This window comes from Dendrobates tinctorius, unplaced genomic scaffold (assembly GCF_039654945.1).
Source record: "Dendrobates tinctorius isolate UK_male_01 unplaced genomic scaffold, ASM3965494v1 ptg000178l, whole genome shotgun sequence".
Classification (NCBI taxonomy): Eukaryota; Metazoa; Chordata; class Amphibia; order Anura; family Dendrobatidae; genus Dendrobates; species Dendrobates tinctorius.
This window is the reverse complement of record NW_027361845.1, coordinates 18,165-43,354: the sequence shown is the minus strand read 5'-3', so window position 1 is coordinate 43,354 and position 25,190 is coordinate 18,165. Positions and strand designations below refer to the sequence as shown.

At 46.4% G+C, this 25,190-nt stretch overlaps 1 protein-coding gene across 1 annotated transcript in view; it reads right to left on the bottom strand.

Moving 5' to 3' along the window:
• The window catches only part of LOC141054318 (transcription factor HES-7-like), a 77,024-nt gene that overhangs the window by 43,561 nt on the left and 8,273 nt on the right, over nt 1–25,190 (bottom strand). Inside the window, exon 2 of the mRNA XM_073551621.1 lies at nt 3,531–3,626. Coding sequence (XP_073407722.1) covers nt 3,531–3,626 — 96 coding nt within the window. The remainder of the gene's footprint in view (nt 1–3,530; nt 3,627–25,190) is intronic.

The window sequence follows — 25,190 nt, the reverse complement described above, 5'->3', positions numbered from 1 at the left end:
TTTTGGTACATCAGGGTTTTTGCAATCGCGACATGATGTCCGATCTCAATTCCAGCCAAAAACGTCAAATGGCGCTGCTTCCCTTCCGAGCTCTGCCATGCGCCCAAATAGTGGTTTACCCCCACATGTGGGGTATCAGCGTACTCAGGACAAATTGCACAATAACTTTTAGGGTCCTGTTACCCTTGGGAAAATAAAAATTGGGGTGAAAAGATCATTTTTGTGGAAAAAATATGATTCTTTAATTGTACCGCTGTACGTTATAAACTTCTGTAAAGCCCTTGTGGGTTCAAAGTTCTCACCACACATCTAGATAAGTTCCTTGGGGGGTCTAGTTTCCAAAATGGGGTCACTTGTAGGGGGTTTCCACTGTTTAGGTACATCAGGGGCTCTCCAAACGTGACATGGCGCCCGATCTGAATTCCAGCCAATTTTGCATTGAAAAAGTCAAACGGCGCTCCTTCCATTCTGAGCTCTGCTATGCGCCGAAACAGTCGTTCCCCCCCACAAATCAGGTATCAGCGTACTCAGGACAAATTGTACAATAACTTTTGCAGTCCAATTTCTCCTGTTACCCTTGGTAAAATAAAAAAAAATGAACCTGAAGTATTTTTTTTGTGAAAAAAAGTTAGATGTTCATTTTTTTTTAAATATTCAAAAAAATTCCTGTGATGCACCTAAAGGGTTAATAAACTTCTTGAATGTGGTTTTGAGCACCTTAAGGGGTGCAGTTTTTAGAATGGTGTCACTTTTGGGTATTTTCTATCATATAGACCCCTCAAAGTGGCTTCAAATGTGATGTGGTCCGTAAAAATAAAATGGTGTTGTAAAAATGAGAAATCGCTGGTCAATTTTTAACCCTTATAACTTCCTAACAAAAAAAAATTTTGGTTCCAAAATTGTGCTGATGTAAAGTAAACATGTGGGAAATGTTAGTTATCAAGTTTTTTGTGTGCCGTATCTCTGTGATTTAAGGGCATAAAAATTCAAAGTTGGAAAATTGCGAAATTTTCAAAATTTTCGCCAAATTTCCGTTTTTCCTCACAAATAAACGCAAGTTATTTGAATGAAATTTTACCACTAACATGAAGTACAATATGTCACGAGAAAACAAGGTCAGAATCACCGGGATCCATGGAAGCGTTCCAGAGTTATGACCTCATAAATGTACAGTGGTCAGAATTGTAAAAATTGGCCCGGTCATGAACGTGCAAACCACCCTTGGGGGTGAAGGGGTTAAAAATTAAATACGTCTTCATATTCAAACTTCAGGAAATACACATATACATTAGAAGCAATAGACAAACAGAGAAATCATTTGTACTGAAGCATCTAATGAAAGTGTAAAGGTTATTGTGAAGGGGAGGAGGAGGAGGTGAGCTGTGACATCACCTTCTGTGAATGGTGGATACTGTGTTATCTGATGTTTATAGAGGTGTTATCAGTCATTGCACAGGAGGAGGGGAGTTGTGACTGCCTATTGTGAATAGTGGATCCTTTGTCATCTACTGTACATACAGGTGTTATCAGCCATCATACAGGAGGGGGAGGAGGTGAGCTGTGACATCACCTATTGTGAATGGTGGATCCTGTGTTATTAGCCATTGTACAGGAGGAGGAGGTGAGCAGTGACACCTCTTATTGTGAATTCTGTGTTATCCACTGTATATAGAGGTATTATCAGTCATTGAGGAGGAGGTGGTGAGCTGTGACATCACCTATTGTGAATGGTGGATCACGTGTTATCCACTGTATATAGAGGTATTATCAGTCATTGTACAGGAGGAGGTGAGCTGTGACATCACCTATTGTGAATGGTGGATCCTGTGTTATTAGCCATTGTACAGGAGGAGGAGGTGAGCTGTGACATCTATTGTGAATGGTGGATCCTGTGTTATATACTGTATACAGAGGTGTTATCAGTCATTGTACAGGCGGAGGAGGTGAGCTGTGACATCACCTATAGTGAATGGTGGATCCTGTGTTATCTACTGTATATAGAGGTGTTATCAGTCATTGTACAGGAGGAGGAGGTGAGCTGTGACATCACCTATTGTGAATGGCGGATCCTGTGTTATTAGCCATTGTACAGGAGGAGGAGGTGAGCTGTGACATCACCTATTGTGAATGGCGGATCCTGTGTTATTAGTCATTGTACAGGAGGAGGTGGTGAGCTGTGACATCACCTATTGTGAATGGCGGATCCTGTGTTATTAGCCATTGTACAGGAGGAGGTGAGCTGTGACATCACCTATTGTGAATGGCGGATCCTGTGTTATTAGTCATTGTACAGGAGGAGGTGGTGAGCTGTGACATCACCTATTGTGAATGGTGGATCCTGTGTTATTAGCCATTGTACAGGAGGAGGAGGTGAGCTGTGACATCTATTGTGAATGGTGGATCCTGTGTTATATACTGTATACAGAGGTGTTATCAGTCATTGTACAGGCGGAGGAGGTGAGCTGTGACATCACCTATTGTGAATGGTGGATCCTGTGTTATCTACTGTATATAGGGGTATTATCAGTCAATGTTATCCCGCCTCTTATGATAAGGAATGTGTTGAAGACTTTTCATGAAAGGACAGCAAATATAAAAAGGTCTATAATCGCTCCAATGACCAGTGTAAGAATCACAAACTTAATCATTGTGAGCTCTAATACAGATACGGAATTAAAATTAAAAATGGTCAAAAACGGTTTACAAAAATACACGTAACACAAAAAACTTATTTAAAGAAACATCATATTCTTATCACACATTCCCTTTAAAACATTTTTTTTCCCCTTTAATCAATTTTAGTAAAAATACTTTGGGGAAATTAAGAGAGAAAAAAAAAAAAAAAAGTATTAATATAAAATAAAAGTAAAAACATTAATAAGAATTTTAAAACGTTAATAAAAATTACAAAAGAACATTTCAATTAAGGTTAATACTTTTTTTTTTAACCAGTTAGTTTTTCTAATGGACGTCAAAATAAAAAATAAAATAAAAAGCAGTTTTACGGCAGTCGAGTAGTTTCTTAAATGGAAATGCACCTTAAAATCCCGTATTGTTAGGTGCGAGAAACCCTCTTTTTAATAGGGCCAATACTTCCATCTATGGCCCGCCGAAAAATTTTGCTTTATGAAGGGTGAAAAATTGTAGTTAACCTAAGAACATTGATAACTCATTTAAAAAAAAAAAAAAAAAAAAAAATTCCTTTAATCCGTATTATATGTGCCAGATTAACAAATGTTCTAGATTACTGGACTGCCAAGTGTCCGGCTTGAAACCATAGTAGAGGGCTGCACACAAGTGTGGCAGCCACTAGGGGGCAGTGTTGTCTCATAATAGTAGCAGAGGCCGCTATACCGGGACTGAAGCGCCGCCGGATTATCACATACTCTGGATTACTGGACGCCCAGGAAAAGAATCCACACAATTTACAGGACAGATGAGACTTTCTGAGTTATCGGATGCCGAACTACAAGGATCTGATCCGTTAATCTGACAGGATTACGGATTAAAGGAATTTTATGGAGGCCAACCTGGTTTCCGGTTAGATTGAGAAGCAGGACTCTCATTTCATCCAGACTCCGGTTTATTCGATCCCGTCGCTGCTTTTCCACCACCGGCTTCAGGATCTAGAACAGGAGGGAACACAGCGATCACTGAGGGTACAGGCCACACACTGCTTAACCCCTTCCCAACCTGTGACGCCACGTAGGCGTCATGAAAGTCGGTGCCAATCCGACCTGTGACGCCTATGTGGTGTCGTGGGGAGATCGCGTTTGGGTGACCGGGATCACTGAAAGGTCACTCAACCTACAGGTACGTGGGGACTTGTACTTCACCCCGGGAGGGTGGCTTTGCCCCCCGTGGCTACGATCGCTCTGATTGGCTGTTGAAAGTGAAACAGCCAATCAGAACAATTGTAATATTTCACCAATGAAACTTGGTGAAATATTACAATCCAGCCATGGCCGATGCCGCAATATCATTGGCCATGGCTGGAGACCGCAATCTGCCCCGCCTGACGACGGTGAACTGCCCCCGCCACCAACTGACAACGGAGATCTGCCGCCGTCAGTATTTGCTCCCCTCCCCTCCGCTCCCCCCACCATCCGATTCCCCCCCCCCCCAGTGGCCTCCGAGTCCCGGTGTCCCTCCGTCTTCAGGCCTTCCCCCATTGGTGCCGCCATTTTCTAAAATGGCGGGCGCATGCCGAGATCTGCCGGCCAGCACCTGGCAGATTGATTGATTCATTCCAGGTACATTTTGAGCACTGTGATAGGGTCTATCAAAGTGATCAAAATAAAATACAAATAGTAAATAAACCCCCCCTTTATCACCCCAGAGGTAGGGAAAAATAATGAAATAAAATATTTTTATTTTTCCATTAGGGTTAGAATTAGGGTTAAGATTAGGGTTAGGGGTGTGTTGGGGTTAGGGTTGGAGTTAGAATTGAGGGGTTTCCATTGTTTGGGCACATCAGGGGCTCTCCAAATGCAACATGGCGCCACCATTGATTCCAGCCAATTTTGCGTTCAAAGAGTCAAACGGTGATCCCTCCCTTCTGAGCCCTGACGTGTGCCCAACAGTGGTTTACCCCAACATATGGGGCATCAGCGTACTCAGGAAGAATTGCACAACAACTTTGGGGTCTAATTTCTCCTGTTACCCTTGGGAAAATAAAAAATAGCGGGCTAAAAAATTACTTTTGTGGAAAAAAAACGATTTTCACAGTTCTGTGTTATAAACTTCTGTGAAGCCCTTGGGGGTTCAAAGTGCTCACCACACATCTAGATAAGTTCCTTGGGGGGGGGGTCAAGTTTCCAAAGTGGGGTCACTTGTGGGGGAGCTCCAAAGTTTAGGCACACAGTGGCTCTCCATATGCGACATGGTGTCCGCTAACGATTTGAGCTAATTTTCCAATCAAAAAGTCAAATGGCGCTCCTTACCTTCCGGGCCCTGCCGTGCGCCCAAACAGTGGTTTATGACCACATATGAGGTATCGGTGTACTCAGGAGAAATTTCCCAAAACATTTTAGTATCCACTTTATCCTGTTGACCATGTGAAAATGAAAAAATTGAGGCAAAAAAAAAAAAAAAAAAAAAAAAAAGTACTTTTTCATTTTTATAGATCAACTAGCTGAAGAGCCCGGCGCTGCCCAGGCATAGTAACTAACTGTGGTTATAACAAATTATAATTATCCTCCATCCCATAGTCCCGTGCCCATATACCCATCATACATATCCACCATCCCATAGTCCCGTGCCCATATACCCGTCATACATATCCACCATCCCATAGTCCAGTGCCCATATACCCGTCATACATATCCACCATCCCATAGTCCCGTGCCCATATACCCGTCATACATATCCTCCATCTCATAGTCCCGTGCCCATATACCCGTCATACATATCCTCCATCCCATAGTCCAGTGGCCATATACCCATCATACATATCCTCCATCCCATAGTCCCGTGCCCATATACCCGTCATACATATCCTCCATCCCATAGTCCCGTGCCCATATACCCATCATACATATCCTCCATCCCATAGTCCCGTGCCCATATACCCATCGTACATATCCTCCATCCCATAGTCCCGTGCCCATATACCCATCATACATATCCTCCATCCCATAGTCCCGCGCCCATATACCCATCATACATATCCACCATCCCATAGTCCCGTGCCCATATACCCATCATACATATCCACCATCCCATAGTCCCGTGCCCATATACCCATCATACATATCCACCATCCCATAGTCCCGTGCCCATATACCCATCATACATATCCACCATCCCATAGTCCCGTGCCCATATACCCATCATACATATCCTCCATCCCATAGTCCCGTGCCCATATACCCATCGTACATATCCTCCATCCCATAGTCCCGTGCCCATATACCCATCATACATATCCACCATCCCATAGTCCCGTGCCCATATACCCATCATACATATCCACCATCCCATAGTCCCGTGCCCATATACCCGTCATACATATCCACCATCCCATAGTCCAGTGCCCATATACCCGTCATACATATCCACCATCCCATAGTCCCGTGCCCATATACCCGTCATACATATCCTCCATCTCATAGTCCCGTGCCCATATACCCGTCATACATATCCTCCATCCCATAGTCCAGTGGCCATATACCCATCATACATATCCTCCATCCCATAGTCCCGTGCCCATATACCCGTCATACATATCCTCCATCCCATAGTCCCGTGCCCATATACCCATCATACATATCCTCCATCCCATAGTCCCGTGCCCATATACCCATCGTACATATCCTCCATCCCATAGTCCCATCATACATATCCTCCATCCCATAGTCCCGTGCCCATATACCCATCATACATATCCACCATCCCATAGTCCCGTGCCCATATACCCATCATACATATCCACCATCCCATAGTCCCGTGCCCATATACCCATCATACATATCCACCATCCCATAGTCCCGTGCCCATATACCCATCATACATATCCACCATCCCATAGTCCCGTGCCCATATACCCATCATACATATCCTCCATCCCATAGTCCCGTGCCCATATACCCATCGTACATATCCTCCATCCCATAGTCCCGTGCCCATATACCCATCATACATATCCACCATCCCATAGTCCCGTGCCCATATACCCATCATACATATCCACCATCCCATAGTCCCGTGCCCATATACCCATCATACATATCCTCCATCCCATAGTCCCGTGCCCATATACCCATCATACATATCCTCCATCCCATAGTCCCGTGCCCATATACCCATCATACATATCCACCATCCCATAGTCCCGTGCCCATATACCCATCATACATATCCACCATCCCATAGTCCCGTGCCCATATACCCATCATACATATCCTCCATCCCATAGTCCCGTGCCCATATACCCATCATACATATCCACCATCCCATAGTCCCGTGCCCATATACCCATCATACATATCCTCCATCCCATAGTCCCGTGCCCATATACCCATCATACATATCCTCCATCCCATAGTCCCGTGCCCATATACCCATCATACATATCCTCCATCCCATAGTCCCGTGCCCATTTACCCATCATACATATCCACCATCCCATAGTCCCGTGCCCATATACCCATCATACATATCCACCATCCCATAGTCCCGTGCCCATATACCCATCATACATATCCTCCATCTCATAGTCCCGTGCCCATATACCCATCATACATATCCTCCATCCCATAGTCCCGTGCCCATATACCCATCCTCCATCCCATAGTCCCGTGCCCATATACCCATCATACATATCCTCCATCTCATAGTCCCGTGCCCATATACCCATCATACATATCCTCCATCCCATAGTCCAGTGGCCATATACCCATCATACATATCCACTATCCCATAGTCCCGTGCCCATATACCCGTCATACATATCCTCCATCTCATAGTCCCGTGCCCATATACCCGTCATACATATCCTCCATCCCATAGTCCAGTGGCCATATACCCATCATACATATCCTCCATCCCATAGTCCCGTGCCCATATACCCATCATACATATCCACCATCCCATAGTCCCGTGCCCATATACCCATCATACATATCCACCATCCCATAGTCCCGTGCCCATATACCCATCATACATATCCTCCATCCCATAGTCCCGTGCCCATATACCCATCATACATATCCACCATCCCATAGTCCCGTGCCCATATACCCATCATACATATCCTCCATCCCATAGTCCCGTGCCCATATACCCATCATACATATCCTCCATCCCATAGTCCCGTGCCCATATACCCATCATACATATCCTCCATCCCATAGTCCCGTGCCCATATACCCATCATACATATCCTCCATCCCATAGTCCCGTGCCCATATACCCATCATACATATCCACCATCCCATAGTCCCGTGCCCATATACCCATCATACATATCCTCCATCTCATAGTCCCGTGCCCATATACCCATCATACATATCCTCCATCCCATAGTCCCGTGCCCATATACCCATCATACATATCCACCATCCCATAGTCCCGTGCCCATATACCCATCATACATATCCACCATCCCATAGTCCCGTGCCCATATACCCATCATACATATCCACCATCCCATAGTCCCGTGCCCATATACCCATCATACATATCCTCCATCCCATAGTCCCGTGCCCATATACCCATCATACATATCCTCCATCCCATAGTCCCGTGCCCATATACCCATCATACATATCCACCATCCCATAGTCCCGTGCCCATATACCCATCATACATATCCTCCATCTCATAGTCCCGTGCCCATATACCCATCATACATATCCTCCATCCCATAGTCCCGTGCCCATATACCCATCATACATATCCACCATCCCATAGTCCCGTGCCCATATACCCATCATACATATCCACCATCCCATAGTCCCGTGCCCATATACCCATCATACATATCCACCATCCCATAGTCCCGTGCCCATATACCCATCATACATATCCTCCATCCCATAGTCCCGTGCCCATATACCCATCATACATATCCTCCATCCCATAGTCCCGTGCCCATATACCCATCATACATATCCACCATCCCATAGTCCCGTGCCCATATACCCATCATACATATCCACCATCCCATAGTCCCGTGCCCATATACCCATCATACATATCCTCCATCCCATAGTCCCGTGCCCATATACCCATCATACATATCCACCATCCCATAGTCCCGTGCCCATATACCCATCATACATATCCTCCATCCCATAGTCCCGTGCCCATATACCCATCATACATATCCTCCATCCCATAGTCCCGTGCCCATATACCCATCATACATATCCTCCATCCCATAGTCCCGTGCCCATATACCCATCATACATATCCTCCATCCCATAGTCCCGTGCCCATATACCCATCATACATATCCACCATCCCATAGTCCCGTGCCCATATACCCATCATACATATCCTCCATCTCATAGTCCCGTGCCCATATACCCATCATACATATCCTCCATCCCATAGTCCCGTGCCCATATACCCATCATACATATCCACCATCCCATAGTCCCGTGCCCATATACCCATCATACATATCCACCATCCCATAGTCCCGTGCCCATATACCCATCATACATATCCTCCATCTCATAGTCCCGTGCCCATATACCCATCATACATATCCTCCATCCCATAGTCCCGTGCCCATATACCCATCATACATATCCACCATCCCATAGTCCCGTGCCCATATACCCATCATACATATCCTCCATCCCATAGTCCCGTGCCCATATACCCATCATACATATCCTCCATCCCATAGTCCCGTGCCCATATACCCATCATACATATCCACCATCCCATAGTCCCGTGCCCATATACCCATCATACATATCCTCCATCCCATAGTCCCGTGCCCATATACCCATCATACATATCCTCCATCCCATAGTCCCGTGCCCATATACCCATCATACATATCCTCCATCTCATAGTCCCGTGCCCATATACCCATCATACATATACTCCATCCCATAGTCCAGTGGCCATATACCCATCATACACATCCTCCATCCCATAGTCAACCATTATGACATCATAATGAGGGGCGGGGCTTGATGACATCAGCGTCGCCATGTCAACCATTGTGACATCATAATGAGGGGCGGGGCTTGATGACATCAGCGTCGCCATGTCAACCATTGTGACATCATAATGAGGGGCGGGGCTTGATGACATCAGCGTCGCCATGTCAACCATTGTGACATCATAATGAGGGGCGGGGCTTGACGTGCACACACTTTTTCCCCAGTATGTACAGTAGATAGGGGCAAAATTGTTTGGTGAATTGTAACGCGTGGGGTTAAAATTTCGCCGCATAGCCTAGGATGCTCTCGGGGTCCAGACGTGTGACTGTGCCAAATTTAATCGAGCTAAGCATACCTGTAGACAAGATTTGTTCTATAAATCCGGGACACCTGAAGTGTTGAGGATATACGGGTGGGGAGGTTCGGCACCACCTATAACTCTAGGTTGCTGTCCGCACTGCCCTCCTAAAGGCCTATTCTGCGAATCGATCCGCTCATAAATACATTACTGAGAGGCCGTCTATGGCGTTCCGACGGGCTAAAATCCCAAGGGATCATTTGGTCAGAAGTCGCTATGCCGGTGGTCTTAACCCCTCGTTCCTGGATGGTTTTATCCCCAGGGTTGGGTGTAGCCGCCCCAACACTGTGCGCTGCGTTGACTTTAGTAATTCGGATGGTGATCAAAGTTTTACCATCAGGCAACGGATTACAGGCACAACAAGATACGCCGTGTACCATTCTACGTGCCCCTGTGGTCTTAACCACGCATCAACTAAAGGTACGGGTTAGGGAGCATGTGTTGGGGATCCAGGCTGCACATGGTCACACGGATGACTCCACCCTGAGGACTATTCCCAGACACTTTAAAGATCATCATAACTGACTCAACCTTATTAAAAGTGCGAGGTATTGAGGCCCTGAGAACTGATATCCGGGGTGGGGGTCTCTCTAAGAGGCTTGGTCAACTGGAAGCGAGGCGGATATGGAAATTAAACACAGTCCACCCACACGGCCTCAGTGAGTGTCTCTCATTTGCTCCCTTTTTATAATCTATTTCCCTGACATATGTTGTGTCGTTGGTTTTAACTCGTTTTTATTTTGGTGTGTATATTGGCACCCTTCTGTGGCTGTGTTGCGGTCGGTTCAGTTCCTCTGATGAACCTGATGAATTTTTCTTCAAATCAAGATGAAGACTGGGGATTCTTCTCGACTACATTATGGACTATAACACTGCGCTGGACGTCTCTTATACCTTGTTGTGTGTATCCTATTTTACGTGGATTTATACACAATGTATATCAGTTCTTTTATTTGTGGGTTTACTGATGTATCTAGAATTCTCTTTTTCCATCTCATTATCTGCATGATCAAGTCATGATGGATTGTGTATGTCTCTTATTGAGGTATAAGTGATACACGCTTTGCCTATAATATGTTGGATTGATTATCTACTGTCTCCATTACTTCCCCATCACGCTTTATTGGCATATGCTGCAGATACAATTTGTTATGCGACGTAAACTTTATCATATTTTTCATCTGTATTTAACCAGGTTGATTATTTCTTGTCCATCTCCATAATATGGATTCTTTATAGGGTTTTCACAATAGGTACCTATATATATTGACGTCGACCTCCTAAGAGTAGTCTTTTTAATGTTTTTCGTCAACCCTGCATGCCCCACATCTTTTTTGTATTGATTTGATGTTTCCCTTATGTATGCCCTTTTTCAAGATGGCCGCGGCCTGTTTACATGTATCTGCGCATGCGCGGGTCGACGCGCCTTCCGCTCCACCCCCGTCTGCCTGTGGTCTGACGTCACGGGGCCCCGTGCACGGTCAGCGCCAGCCTAGGCAGCTTGGGAGGTTGTGCTCCGTCCTCCTGCCCGATTGGCGTTTGGTTTTAAGACCCCTATATAAAGTGCACGCAGCGCCCATTGGACACACCCCCTGAGGAAGGAAGATTTGCTTCCGAAACGTACGTCGGGGCTCTTGCAGCACGGGGTGTCCAGTGTCCCACCTTCTGGTATGTGGTCTGCTATTTTAGTCCTCACTATTTATCTGTGTTTTATATAGCGGATTGGCCGGGGATTATGCCTTTAACTCTTTATTGACTGGCCGGCTTTTCACTATATGCTGATCGGTCGGGGATTATACCCCTAACTCTTTATTGACTGGCCGGCTTTTCACTATATACTGATCGGTCGGGGATTATACCCCTAACTCTTCATTGACTGGCTGGCTTTCCACTATATACTGATCGGTCGGGGATTATACCACTAACTCTTCATTGACTGGCTGGCTTTCCACTATATACTGATCGGTCGGGGATTATACCCCTAACTCTTCATTGACTGGCTGGCTTTCCACTATATACTGATCGGTCGGGGATTATACCCCTAACTCTTCATTGACTGGCTGGCTTTCCACTATATACTGATCGGTCGGGGATTATACCCCTAACTCTTCATTGACTGGCTGGCTTTCCACTATATACTGATCGGTCGGGGATTATACCACTAACTCTTTATTAACTGGCCGGCTTTTCACTATATGCTGATCGGTCGGGGATTATACCCCTAACTCTTCATTGACTGGCCGGCTTTTCACTATATGCTGATCGGTCGGGGATTATACCACTAACTCTTTATTGACTGGCCGGCTTTCCACTATATACTGATCGGTCGGGGATTATACCCCTAACTCTTTATTGACTGGCTGGCTTTCCACTATATACTGATCGGTCGGGGATTATACCCCTAACTCTTCATTGACTGGCCGGCTTTTCACTATATGCTGATCGGTCGGGGATTATACCCCTAGCTCTTCATTGACTGGCCGGCTTTTCACTATATGCTGATCGGTCGGGGATTATACCCCTAACTCTTCATTGACTGGCCGGCTTTTCACTATATGCTGATCGGTCGGGGATTATACCACTAACTCTTTATTGACTGGCTGGATCTCTAATATGTTTCATATGCTAACTCGGACTATGTAAACCTATTTCTGTAATATCATTTGTGTCACTGCCAGATGTCATGTACTATATATTTGAGTACGATTGTACATGGACACTGTGCACCTATCATCCTGCTGTCTTTTATGTCACTCTTGTTATGCCACTATGCCTTTTTAACCTGTGTCTTTATTAAAGATGTGTGATTTTTCTATTTAGCGCTGGACGTCTATGCGCTGGTTTTTCCTCTGTCTTTCTTATTATATATATTTACAGTGTGTCCTACACTGATTGGCTATGGGCGGATTAAGATTCTTTGCACGATTTATAACAAATATATCTATGATACATGATGATAGTCAATTTCAGCCATATGCATTGTCATCTCTGCCTATTACAAATTTTGTGGCTGTAGCTGCGACGGTGCGGATGCCTATCCCGGACACATACATACACACACACATACATACACACACACATACTTTGAGCTTTATATATTAGATTTGTGAAGCACCTGGGGGCTCAAAGTGCTCACTATGTATTGTAGCGATACTAATGCCCGGATAGTTAATGGGAGGTATGTATCACAGGAGTGGCAGCTCCCTGTGATGTAGCCCGGAGTGTTTTTTTTTAAAGGGAGTCTATCATCCCATTTTTAGCCCTATAAGCTGCCGGCACCGACATCAGGGGCTTAACTACAGCATTCTGTAATGCATTCTGTAATGCTGTAGAAAAGCCCCCGATGTAACCTGAAAGAGGAAAAAAACGAGTTCGATTATACTCATGGGGGTGGGGGGACGGGTTGGGTGCCGCGGTCTGGTCCGGCGCCTCCCATCTTCTAGAGATTACATCCTCCTTCTTACTTTTGCCGTGGCAGAGTAAAGGTGCGCAGGCGTCGGGAAAGGTCAGAGAGGTCCAGAGCCTGCGCACTGCAGTACTTTACTCTGCCCTCAACAGGGCAGATAGATAAAGTGCGCCTGCACAGGAGCCGAGGCAGAAGTAAGAAGGAGGATATCATCTCTATAAGATGGGAGGCGCCGGACGGACCACGACAGCCACCACAACCGACCCCCCCCCCCCCCCCCCCCCACTGAATATAATCTAATTAGTTTTTCTTATCTTTCAGGTTACATCGGGGGCTTATCTACAGCATTACAGAACGCTGTAGATAAGCCCCTGATGGCAGTGGCCGCAGCTTATAGGCCAAAAATGGGGCGACAGAACTTACATACACTTAAAGGGAATCCAAGTAGTTTTTGTTCACGTTTGGGTCTAGGTAGCTCAGAGTTGGGAGGGTTGTGCTACCCATTTACCTCGCTCTGTGGTGAGGGGGCTCACCGTACCCGGTTTTGCCTGAAGTTGTGTGTGTGGTTGTGAATTTTGAGGACCTGTGATGCGGTCATGACCATGTGACTAGCCATCTGATAGCTGTAACCACTCCCAGTTACCTATCTAAGGAAGGTGTGTTGCACATGGGAGAGTGTGTGTTGGGAGTCTGTCAGCCTGGACAGAGCTCCCATGTTTCCAGGCCGGACGTCACATAGCCTGGGGAAGCAATGCTGGCGAGTGAGCAAAAGGAGTAGACGGTCTTGAAAACCGTGAGTTATGCTGACTGGGGTCAGTGAGAGAGATTTACAGGATACCTCTGTGGATAAGAGGGATCTGAGAACCTGCGTGGCCAACAGGTAACGAAACGGAGTCCGTGTTATAAAGTAGTGACCGGGGTCAGAAAGAGACTGTGTATTGATATTTATGGAATACCTCTGAGTAGAAGAGGGATCCGAGAACCTGTGTGGCCGATCCAACAGGTAACGGAATGGAGTCCGTGTTATACTGATCAGGGGCAGTGAGAGGAGACTGTGTTCATTTTGGTAAAGCTGAATGTGTAGTGTCACTTTTGGGTATTTTCTGCCATATAGATCCCTCAAAGTGACTTCAAATGTGAGGTGGTCACAAAAAAAAAAAAAAAATCCCATTTTTACAATAAAATGTAAGAATCGCTGGTCAACTTTTAACCCTTATAACTTCCTAACGAAAAAAAAATTTTGCTTCCAAAATTGTGCTGATGTAAAGTAGACATGTGGGAAATGTTATTTATTAACTATTTTGTGTCACATATCTCTCTGGTTTAACAGAATAGAAATTTGAAAATTGCGAAATTTTCAAAATTTTAGCCAAATTTCCGATTTTTTTCCATAAATAAACACAAAAATTATTGACCTAAATTTACCACTAACATGAAGCCCAATATGTCACGAAAAAACAGTCTCAGAATCGCTAGGATCCGTTGAAGCATTCCAGAGTTATTACCTCATAAAGGGACACCTCATTGCAAAAAATGACCAGGTCATTAAGGTCAAAATAGACTGGGTCATGAAGGGGTTAAAGGGGCACTTCAGGCAAAATCTGACAACTGGGCACGGCGTAACGACATGTGCCGCACACGTAGGATCCCGGCGTCTCCCCCGTCCGCCGATTCCCAGATCCCAAACAAGGAGGCTGACAGTCCCCATCTTGAATTGAGTGGAGGTGCAGCTGCTCGGCCTCGGCTCCATTCATTGTCAATGGGACCGCGACTGACCGGGCCGGTGCTGGAGGGGGTAGGGTGGGGGTGGTGTCCACTGATGTCAATGTCTCCTACACACATTCAGGTGAAATGTACTGCGGCTCCCTGCAACACACGCCACCGGCTCACCAGTGATGGGAGGCGCATGGCAGTAACGTCATGTGCTGCATGTGCCGGCACACCTGAGTCAGCTGCCCGCGCCTGCGTCCCCTACAGAAGAGGATGCCGCACGGTGTGGGAACGGGGGAAGGCGAGGAGAATCCGGTGTTATTACAATGAGCTGGAGAAGAACAGACAGGATGGAGGGACAGTATACCAGAATGGGGGAGGGGACGATATTACACCAGGGTAGCTACAATATACTAGAATATGGGGGGGTATTATACCAGTATGGGTACAATATACCGGAATATGGGGGGGGGGGCCAGTATACCAGTATGGGTACAATATACCGGATTATGGGGGGGGGGCAGTATACCAGAATGGGGGGCATTATACCAATATGGGTACAATATACCAGAATATGGGGGGGGGGGGGGGAGGTATTATACCAGTATGGGTACAATATACCAGAATATGGGGGGGGGGGCGGCATTATACCAGTATGGGTACAATATACCAGAATATGGGGGGGGCATTATACCAGTATGGGTACAATATACCGGAATATGGGGGGGGCAGTATACCAGAATGGGGGGCATTTATACCAGTATGGGTACAATATACCAGAATATGAGGGGGGGGGATTATACCAGTATGTGTACAATATACCAGAATATGGGGGGGGGATTATACCAGTATGGGTACAATATACCAGAATATGGGGGGGCATTATACCAGTTTGGGTACAATATACCAGAATATGGGGGGGCATTATACCAGTTTGGGTACAATATACCAGAATATGGGGGGGGCATTATACCAATATGGGTACAATATACCAGAATATGAGGGGGGGGATTATACCAGTATGGGTACAATATACCAGAATATGGGGGGGGGGGGAGGTATTATACCAGTATGGGTACAATATACCAGAATATGGGGGGGCATTATACCAGTTTGGGTACAATATACTAGAATATGGGGGGGCATTATACCAGTTTGGGTACAATATACCAGAATATGGGGGGGCGGCATTATACCAGTGTGGGTACAATATACCGGAATATGGGGGGGCAGTATACCAGAATGGGGGGCATTATACCAGTATGGGTACAATATACCAGAATATGGGGGGGGGGGAGATATTATACCAGTATGGGTACAATATACCAGAATATGGGGGGGGCGGCATTATACCAGTATGGGTACAATATACCAGAATATGGGGGGGGCATTATACCAGTATGGGTACAATATACCGGAATATGGGGGGGGCAGTATACCAGAATGGGGGGCATTATACCAGTATGGGTACAATATACCAGAATATGAGGGGGGGGGATTACACCAGTATGTGTACAATATACCAGAATATGGGGGGGGGGGGATTATACCAGTATGGGTACAATATACCAGAATATGGGGGGGGCATTATACCAGTTTGGGTACAATATACCAGAATATGGGGGGGCATTATACCAGTTTGGGTACAATATACCAGAATATGGGGGGGCATTATACCAGTTTGGGTACAATATACCAGAATATGGGGGGGGCATTATACCAATATGGGTACAATATACCAGAATATGAGGGGGGGGATTATACCAGTATGGGTACAATATACCAGAATATGGGGGGGGGGGGGGAGGTATTATACCAGTATGGGTACAATATACCAGAATATGGGGGGGCATTATACCAGTTTGGGTACAATATACTAGAATATGGGGGGGCATTATACCAGTTTGGGTACAATATACCAGAATATGGGGGGGCGGCATTATACCAGTGTGGGTACAATATACCGGAATACGGGGGGGCAGTATACCAGAATGGGGGGCATTATACCAGTATGGGTACAATATACCAGAATATGGGGGGGGGGGGGCGGGAGGTATTATACCAGTATGGGTACAATATACCAGAATATGGGGGGGGCGGCATTATACCAGTATGGGTACAATATACCAGAATATGGGGGGGGCATTATACCAGTATGGGTACAATATACCGGAATATGGGGGGGGCATTGTACCAGTATGGGTACAATATACCGGAATATGGGGGGGGCAGTATACCAGAATGGGGGGCATTATACCAGTATGGGTACAATATACCAGAATATGAGGGGGGGGGATTATACCAGTATGTGTACAATATACCAGAATATGGGGGGGGGGGGGATTATACCAGTATGGGTACAATATACCAGAATATGGGGGGGCATTATACCAGTTTGGGTACAATATACCAGAATATGGGGGGGCATTATACCAGTTTGGGTACAATATACCAGAATATGGGGGGGCATTATACCAGTTTGGGTACAATATACCAGAATATGGGGGGGCATTATACCAATATGGGTACAATATACCAGAATATGAGGGGGGGGATTATACCAGTATGGGTACAATATACCAAAATATGGGGGGGGGGGGGGGGGAGGTATTATACCAGTATGGGTACAATATACCAGAATATGGGGGGGCATTATACCAGTTTGGGTACAATATACTAGAATATGGGGGGGCATTATACCAGTTTGGGTACAATATACCAGAATATGGGGGGGCGGCATTATACCAGTGTGGGTACAATATACCGGAATATGGGGGGCAGTATACCAGAATGGGGGGCATTATACCAGTATGGGTACAATATACCAGAATATGAGGGGGGGGCGCATTATACCAGTATGGGTACAATTTACCAGAATATGGGGGGGTCATTATACCAGAATAGGTACAATATACTGGAATATGGGGGGGCATTATACCAGAATGGTTACAATATACCGGAATATGGGGGGGTCATTATACCAGAATAGGTAGAATATACTGGAATATGGGGGGGCATTATACCAGAATGGTTACAATATACCGGAATATGGGGGGGTATTATACCAGTATGGGTACAATATAACGGAATATGGGGGGCTGTCTATTTTAAGGATGTCTTTAAGGATAACATCAGAAATATGCCAGAAATGAGCCAGAAGAGACCAGAAGGTACGACTAACCGCTGTGTTTACATGTACTAAATTTCTTTTGCTTTCACAATAACTCTCACCATGCTGACATACGCTCTAACAGTTTTGGCTCCATTACTCCTCACTCTCCTTCGCTATATGCAAACCCCAGCACCCACTACTCAAATAATAATCTCTCCTTCCCTCTTGCCTCCCCACCTGACCTCCTCTGCTGACCTGCTCCTCGACCTCAGAGCTATAATAATAAAATACAAAACAAGCCACCCACCCTCCTTCTCTCTGCTTCTCCTCACTGCTGGACCCCCACAGCCCTTACCTCCCATTATTACCCCCTTCTATCTTTCCCAACCCAATACAAACACCAGAAATCTTTCCCACCTCAAATCCGTGCCCTTGACAACCACCACCCTGCTCCCACTATCTGGATCACTCTGGAATGCCCGCTTCGTCTGCAATAAACTCCATGTGATTCACGACCTCTTTACCTCTCGTAATTTTTCCTTCCTTGGCCTCACCGAAACATGGCTGACCCCCTCCGACACCGCCTCCCCTGCTGCGCTAGGTTACGGCGGCCTCCACTTCACCCACACTCCTCACCCTGGCAACAGACATGGTGGAGGAGTGGGCCTTCTCCTTTCTTCCAACTGCACCTTCAACCCAATCCCACCTCTACCCTCCCTTATGCTCCCCTCTTTTGAAGTCCACTCTGTCCGCATTTATTCTCCCTCCAACCTCCAAGTGGCTGTCATATACCGACCTCCGGGCCCGACCACTGCCTTTTTTGACCAATTCACCTGGCTCCTTCACTTTCTCTCTGCTGACATTCCCACCATCATCATGGGTGACTTCAACATCCCCATTGACACCCACCAGTCGGCAGCCTCCAAACTCCTGTCCCTTACTTCCATCTTTTGGACTTACCCAGTGGTCCTCCCACACAGACGGACATACATTAGACCTGGTCTTCACTCGCCTCTGCTCTCTTTCTAACTTCACAACCTCCCCTCTCCCTCTGACCACCATCTACTCTCTTTCTCATCCCTGTCCTCCTCACCTGTCACCCATGTCCAGCCACATGCGCACTCCCGCAGAAACCTTGCACACCTAGGCACCCACACGCTCTCTGACTCTATCCTACCAATGTCCTCCATATCTTCACTCCACGACAAAGACACTGCCACTAGTCTCTACAATGCCACTCTTTCCTCAGCCATCGACTCAGTCGCCCCTGTCATGCACAACAGAGTGCGACGTACCAACATACAACCCTGGCACAATAACATCACTAAAAAGCTTCGGCAAGCATCCAGAATTGCAGAGCGGCGCTGGAAGAAAACACATTCACAAGACGACTTCACTGCACTCAAACAAGCAACACTTGCATTCAAATCTGCCTTCACCTCTGCTAAACAGGCCTACTTTACATCCCTCATATATTCCTTATCCCACAACCCCAAACAGTTGTTCAATACTTTTAACTCCCTCCTCCGCCCACCACTGCCCCCTCCAACTTCCCTCATCTCTGCCGAGGACTCGGCCACGCACTTCAAAAACAAAACAGACCAAACACGGCAAGTCTTTATTGCTCAACCACCACAACCCCTTTGCACACCAGGCCAATGCCCAAACCCCATAACCTCCTTATCAAACATCACTGAAGGGGAGCTTGCTCATCTTCTCTCCAAATCACACCTCACCACTTGTGCACTTGACCCAATCCCATCCCACCTCCTCCTCCCCAACATCACCACCACTCTTTTCCCATCCCTAACCCACCTCTTCAACCTATCACTAACTTCTGGTACCTTCCCTTCTGCTTTTAAACATGCCACAATCACACCTATCCTTAAAAAGCCAACCCTCAACCCAACCGCTATGTCCAGCTTATTGCCTAATATCGCTGCTCCCAATCGCTTCCAAACTCCTCGAGCAGCACGTCCACGCTCAACTTTCCTCCCACCTCTCATCTAACTTGCTCTTTGACAATCTACAATTTGGTTTCCGCCCCCATCACTCCACTGAGACAGCCCTGACCAAAATTACTAATGACCTACTTACAGCAAAAGCTAAAGGACAATACTCTAGTCTCCTCCTTCTAGACCAGTCCTCTGCTTTCGACACAATTGACCACTGCCTCCTACTGTAGATCCTCTCCTCCTTTGGCATCAAAGATCTCGCCCTATCCTGGATCTCCTCATACCTTTCCAACCGCACATTCAGCGTCTCCCACACTACCTCCTCATCCCACCATTAGTCCCATAGTGCTCTACATGAGAAGGGGTTACATCAAAATACAAATATCACTTACAGTAAACAAACTAACAATAACAGAATGATATAGAGGGGAGAGAGGACCCTGCCATTTCGGGCTTACATGCTACATGATGGTGGGGAAGGAGACAGTAGGTTGTGGAGTTGCAGCAGCTCCAGTGATGGTGAAGCGGTAGCTCAGGTAGTGGTGAGGAGGCAGCGGCAATAATTGCAGGCTGTAGGCTTTCCTGAAGAGGTGGGTTTTCAGGTTCCATCTGAAGGATCCGAGTGTGGTTGATAGCCGGACGTGTTGGGGCAGGGAATTCCAGAGGATGGGGGCTATTCGGGTGAAGTCTTGGAGGCGGTTGGGTGAGGAGCGAATAAGTGTGGAGGAGAGAAGGCGGTCTTGGGAGGACGGGAGATTACGTGAGGGAAGGTATCGGGAGATTAGTTCAGAGACATATGGGGGAGACAGGTTATAGATGACCTTGTAGGTCAGTATTAGTAATTTGAATTGGATACGCTGAGGGAATGGGAGCCAGTGAAGAGATTTGCAGAGGGGAGAAGCAGAGGAGTAGCGAGGAGAAAGATGAATTAGTCGGGCGGCAGAGTTGAGGATGGACTGGAGAGGTGCGAGGGTGTTAGCAGGGAGGCCACAGAAAAGGATGTTGCAATAGTCGAGGCGGGAGATGACGAGGGCATGCACAAGCATTTTAGTAGATTGAGGGTTGAGGAAGGGACGGATTCTGGAAATATTTTTGAGCTGGAGGTGACAGGAGGTGGAGAGAGCTTGGATGTGCGGTTTGAAGGACAGGGCAGAGTCAAGGGTTACTCCGAGGCAGCGGACCTCCGGTACGGGGGGAAAGCATGATGTTGTCAATTGTTATAGAAAGGTCATATAAGAAGATCTGTGAGATAGAGGAAAGATGATTAGTTTAGATTTGTCCACATTGAGTTTGAGGAAGCGAGAGGAGAAGGAGGATATGGCTGATAGACACTCTGGACAGCAGAGAGGTGATGTCTGGGCCAGAGAGGTAGATCTGAGTATCATCGGCATAAAGGTGGTACTGGAATCCATGGGACTTTATGAGTTGCCCCAGGCCAAGTGTATAGATTGAGAAGAGTAGGGGTCCTAGGCTAGAACAGAGCCTTGGGGGACTCCAACAGAGAGAGGGTGGGATGAGGAGGTAGTGTGGGAGTGGGAGAATGTGCGGTTGGAAAGGTATGAGGAGATCCAGGATAGGGCGAGGTATTTGATGCCAAAGGAGGGGAGGATTTGTAGTAGGAGGCAGTGGTCAACTGTGTCGAAAGCAGAGGACAGGTCTAGAAGCAGGAGTAATAACTAATTTTGGTCAGGGCTGTCTCAGTGGAGTGATGGGGGCGGAAGCCAGATTGTAGATTGTCAAAGAGCAAGTTAGATGAGAGGTGGGAGGAAAGGTCAACGTGGACGTGCTGCTCCAGTTTAGAAGCGAATGGGAGCAGCGATATTGGGCGATAGCTGGACGTGGCTGTTGGGTCGAGGGTTGGCTTGATAAGGATAGGCGTGATTGTGCCATGTTTGAAAGCAGAAGGGAAGGTACCGGAAGTTAGTGACAGGTTGAAGAGGTGGGTTAGGGATGGGATAAGAGTGGTGGTGATGTTGGGGAGGAGGTGGGATGGGGTCAAGTACACAAGTTGTGAGGTGTGATTTGGAGAGAAGATGAGTAAGCTCCCCTTCAGTGATGTTGGATAAGGAGGTTATGGGGTTTGGGCATTGGTCTGGTATACAAAGGAGTTTTGGTGGTTGAAAAATAAAGACTTGCCGTGTTTGGTCTATCTTGTTTTTGAAGTGTGCAGCAAAGTCCTCGGCAGAGATTAGGGAAGTTGGAGGGGGCAGTGGTGGGCGGAGGAGGGAGTTAAAAGTATTGAACAACTGTTTGGGGTTGTGGGATAAGGAAGATACAAGGGATGCAAAGTAGGCCTGTTTAGCAGAGGTGAGGGCAGATTTGAATGCAAGTGTTGCTTGTCTGAGTGCAGTGAAGTCATCTTGCAAATGCATCTTCTTCCTGCGCCTCTCTGCAATTATGGATGCTTGCCAAAGCTTTTTAGTGGTGTTACCACAATATGAGAGGGGGGGTATTACAGCAGAATGGGTACAATATACCAGAATATGGGGGGGTATTAAAACTACTATGGGTACAATATGCCGGAATATGGGGGGGGGGGGCATTATTATACCAGAATGAGTACAATATACTACAATATACCAGAATGGGTACAATATACCGGAATATGGGGGGGGGGGGGGCATTATACCAGAATGGGTACAATATACCAGAATATGGAGGGGGGAATTATACCAGAATGGGTACAATATATCAGAACATGGGGGGTATTATACCACTATGGGTACAATATGCCGGAATATGGGGGGGGGCATTACACCAGCATGGGTACAGTACACCAGAATATGGGGGGGGCATTATACCGGAATATGGGGGCATTATACCAGAACGGGTACAGTATACCGGAATATGGGGGGGGGGGGGCATTATACCAGTATGGGTACAATATACCAGAATATGGGGGGGGCATTATACCAGAATGGGTACAATATATCAGAACATGGGGGGTATTATACCACTATGGGTACAATATGCCAGAATATGGGGGGGGGCATTATACCGGAATATGGGGGGCATTATACCAGAATGGGTACAGTATACCGGAATATGGGGGGGGGCGGGGCATTATACCAGAATGGGTACAATATACCAGAATATGGAGTGGGGCATTATACCAGAATGGGTACAATATATCAGAACATGGGGGGTATTATACCACTATGGGTACAATATGCCAGAATATGGGGGGGGGCATTATACCGGAATATGGGGGGCATTATACCAGAATGGGTACAGTATACCGGAATATGGGGGGGGGGGCATTATACCAGAATGGGTACAATATACTGGAATATGGGGGGGGGGGGCATTATAACAGAATGGGTACAATATACCAGAATATGGAGGGGGGCATTATACCAGAATGGGTACAATATATCAGAACATGGGGGGTATTATACCACTATGGGTACAATATGCCGGAATATGGGGGGGGGGGGCATTACACCAGCATGGGTACAGTACACCAGAATATGGGGGGGCATTATACCGGAAAATGGGGGGCATTATACCAGAATGGGTACAATATATCAGAATATGGGGGGGATTATACCAGTATGGGTACACTATATCAGAATATGGGGGGGATTATACCAGTATGGGTACAATTACCGGAATATGGGGGGGCAGTATACCAGTATGGGTACAATATACCGGAATATGGGGGGTCATTATACCAGTATGGGTACAATATACCAGAATATGGGGGGGAAATTATACCAGAATGGGTACAATATACCAGAATATGGGGGGGGGGGATTATACCAGTATGGGTACAATTACCGGAATATGGGGGGGCATTATACCAGTATGGGTACAATATACCAGAATATGGGGGGGAAATTATACCAGAGTGGGTACAATATACCAGAATATGGGGGGGGGGGCATTATACCAGTATGGGTACAATATACCAGAATATGGGGGGGGGGCATTATAATATACCAGAATATGGGGGGGGCATAATACCAGTATGGGTACAATATACCAGAATATGGTGGGGAAATTATACCAGAGTGGGTACAATATACCAGAATATGGGGGGGGGGGGCATTATACCAGTATGGGTACAATATACCAGAATATGGGGGGGGGCATTATAATATACCAGAATATGGGGGGTGGGCATTATGCCAGCATGGGTACAATATACCGGAATATGGAGGGGGGGGCGCATTATACCTCTATGTATACAATATACCAGAATATGGGGGGGCATTATACCGGAATATGGGGGGCATTATACCAGAATGGGTACAGTATACCGGAATATGGGGGGGGGGCATTATACCAGAATGGGTACAATATACTGGAATATGGGGGGGGGCATTATACCAGAATGGGTACAATATACCAGAATATGGAGGGGGGCATTATACCAGAATGGGTACAATATATCAGAACATGGGGGGTATTATACCACTATGGGTACAATATGCCGGAATATGGGGGGGGGGGGGCATTACACCAGCATGGGTACAGTACACCAGAATATGGGGGGGGCATTATACCGGAATATGGGGGGGATTATACCAGTATGGGTACAATATATCAGAATATGGGGGGGATTATACCAGTATGGGTACAATTACCGGAATATGGGGGGGCAGTATACCAGTATGGGTACAATATACCGGAATATGGGGGGTCATTATACCAGTATGGGTACAATATACCAGAATATGGGGGGGAAATTATACCAGAATGGGTACAATATACCAGAATATGGGGGGGAAATTATACCAGAGTGGGTACAATATACCAGAATATGGGGGGGGGGCATTATACCAGTATGGGTACAATATACCAGAATATGGGGGGGGGGGCATTATAATATACCAGAATATGGGGGGGGCATAATACCAGTATGGGTACAATATACCAGAATATGGTGGGGAAATTATACCAGAGTGGGTACAATATACCAGAATATGGGGGGGGGGGGGGCATTATACCAGTATGGGTACAATATACCAGAATATGGGGTGGGGGCATTATAATATACCAGAATATGGGGGGTGGGCATTAT